Below are 2,745 nucleotides of genomic sequence, written 5' to 3'. Positions count from 1 at the left end.
TTAACTATTACACAATCACATACAACGATAAATGAGTGATACAACAGATTAAACTACAATTCATAAGTTAGGTGAGTAGGTGAGATGCTAGGTGAGTGTAGATAGTGAACACGTGAGTACGATTATGGTTGCAGATAAAACACCCTGTTAAGCTTGTTAACACGTGCGGCGGCGAGTAATGATTGAGCGGCAATCCTATGACTCGAGGGACTATGTAGATGCGATTTGATGTGGAGCAGGTCGAGACGGATGACCATGATGTGGAGGAGGTAGAAGAGGGAGAGGAGCCAGAGGGAGACGGTGGTCCAGAAGAATTTTTCACGAATCTTCCAGAGGAATTCGGGGATGGTCTTGAATACAAATTCAGCCAGGGCATGTTTCTTTGATTCTTCATTGTTGAGTACATTTTGCAACGCGTTGCAAAAGTCTTCACATGTCCTCTTCTGATGCTTATGATGCTTGTTGTTGCTGAGACTATATGCACTCCAGAAGGCAAAACCATACTTGTTCAACGTGGGTAGAGTTAGCGGACATTCAGAAACGGATTTGCATTTATCATCATGAGTACTCTCCTCCCACCAATAGCCCGTCCCTTTTTTATATGCATCTTGAACTTTACAGCCCTTCACGCACATATTACCATGGCATCGTGTACCTGTCTTGTTGCAATTATTGCAGCACTCGTCACGAAGTTTGCAGAGAAATTGATAGAATGTCTCTGTGAGGTAGACAATCCACGATAGGTAATATTTATTATTCGATACAGTATAGATGTTATAAGTATTAAAACTTAATGACTGGAGATAGACGCCACATATTGATTCGTCTTGGCCGGTACATTTGACGATGCTGAACAGGTCACCTTGTGGATGTTTTTTTGGATGGGTACTACTACCAAACAAGGGGGTTGGGTCCAACTCATAAGCCTGGCCGAAATATGCGTCTGTGACGGCGGCATCGAAGGCTGTCTGTTTGTGCTTAACCCCCTCACCTTTCCAGTGATCAAGATAACCGTAGAAAAACGCAAACATATCACCCAGCGTCTGCGGAGGCGTATGGAGAACACATTTGAGGAAGGCACACAGCACGCTGAGGTTACCGGTAGATCGGCCACAGAACTCATCTAGAATTTTCTTGAGATCCTCACCTTTCTTTGTATGCGACGCCATAGTGCTAAGGTCGGTTAAACCCATGGGAGTCTTACAAGGAAGGCCCCGGTGATCACCAAGGGTACACTTAACTCCGCAACCCACCTTGGTGAGTTGGTGCGGAATGAAGCCTACCAGACCATCTTCGAGGAACGATTGGAGTGGTGACTTAAGTCCGCAGTTAGGGTGCTGATCGCATCTTTGGTCAGCATTTTGGTCATCGGTTTGCTTGTCTTTTTGGTCAGCTATTTGGGGACATGCTTGGTTACCACATTGCTTCTCATTGCACTGCCACGATGACCCGGCGATCTGCTTACCATACCAGCACTCTTTCCAGCCGCCGCTTTTGGAGTCATTTTCGCATTGCCGGTGAAGGAAGCACAGTTGATGGTACACTCTTTCGGCGATGTCTACAAGCATACCGAAACATGAACCAACGCTGCTGGGATAGTCGAGTTTATCCGCGTTTGTGCTAAAGTCAACTGCGTACCGGCTATGCGGATGGCCATGACCGTGGCCGAGAATCGCGATTAACACTTCTTCAGAATACTCGCAAACTTTGCGAAGTGAAGTGGATAAGCAACTTGATCGGAGCTTTCTGTCTCTGACTATACCTTTCAGGTCGTCTGGTATGCTGACCTCTAACGCATCTTGCGCCAATTTGTACTCTTCTCTCAGACCAGCAAACACTCTATCGAAATACCTCTTTAAGTCACCAAACATATTATTCCACTGCAGCCCACTCAGCCACTGGAGCATCTGATACACGTTGCGCGGTGCCTTAGGTGACGGGATGTGTCGCAGGTGGGTGACTGCGTAATAAGTTTCAAGATGTTTGCAAAGTTGCTTAAGTGGACGGTCATTAACACTATCATCATCGGATTTGAAGATATATTCATTTTTAGTACTGTGAACTAGAAGGCCGTGAATTCTGTTATGCGACTCGCCTTGCTTAATGTTCAGTTCGCCGTTATGGGTGTCCTTGGTATCGGAAACCTTGTAACCACGGCAGTGGAACCAGAGGCCCAGCTTATTATCGTCGTTTTTATTCTTCATACATACATCTAAATCACGCCACGCTCCCTGCGGACTGTTATCACATTGCTTCCGGAGATGGTTGAGATTCTTGTTCAGACCCGGCAGACAGGTGAGGAAAATTTTTGACAACTTTCTACCGTCATCGGTTAATTTACCATCAGTATCAACCAATTTACCCATATCCACCTTCTCCTCATGCCCATCATACCCGTTCACATACACCCTCCCCATCTGCTCGACAAACCCCTGCAGCCCGTTTTTGACCGCATCGAGCAGCTCCGGGTGCCGGGGGTTGGCGAAGGCGGAGGGGGATAAATCGTTAGTGGCGTTTTTGAGGGAGGCAAGTTTAACGGTGAAAGGATGATCGTAATTATGAATTCTACGTGCATCAGTATTATTTTTAAGATGTTCAAGTAATTTGTCGACGTCACCTTTGATTTTGGTTAGCCTGTTGGCTGGGTCGGTGGGTGGCACGGTGGGCGGGGGGTTGACTAGACTTTTGGTTGGCTGGTTGGTTGCATCTTTGAGTTGTCTCTGAACGTATTCTAACACAGGATCG

At 46.4% G+C, this 2,745-nt stretch overlaps 1 protein-coding gene across 1 annotated transcript; it reads right to left on the bottom strand.

The window, feature by feature from the left end:
- Window positions 1-122: 122 nt before the first annotated feature.
- Window positions 123-2,745, bottom strand: BBBOND_0000820 (hypothetical protein, conserved; the record flags this gene model as incomplete). Its single annotated transcript, XM_012914927.1, has 1 exon — window positions 123-2,745. A coding segment is annotated over one exon (2,623 nt), but the record flags the coding sequence as incomplete, so codon positions are not given.

Source organism: Babesia bigemina, scaffold Bbigscaff_57298 (assembly GCF_000981445.1).
Source record: "Babesia bigemina genome assembly Bbig001, scaffold Bbigscaff_57298".
NCBI classification, from domain to species: Eukaryota; Apicomplexa; class Aconoidasida; order Piroplasmida; family Babesiidae; genus Babesia; species Babesia bigemina.
The sequence above is the reverse complement of the archived record's forward strand: the minus strand, read 5'-3'. Positions and strand labels throughout refer to the sequence as shown.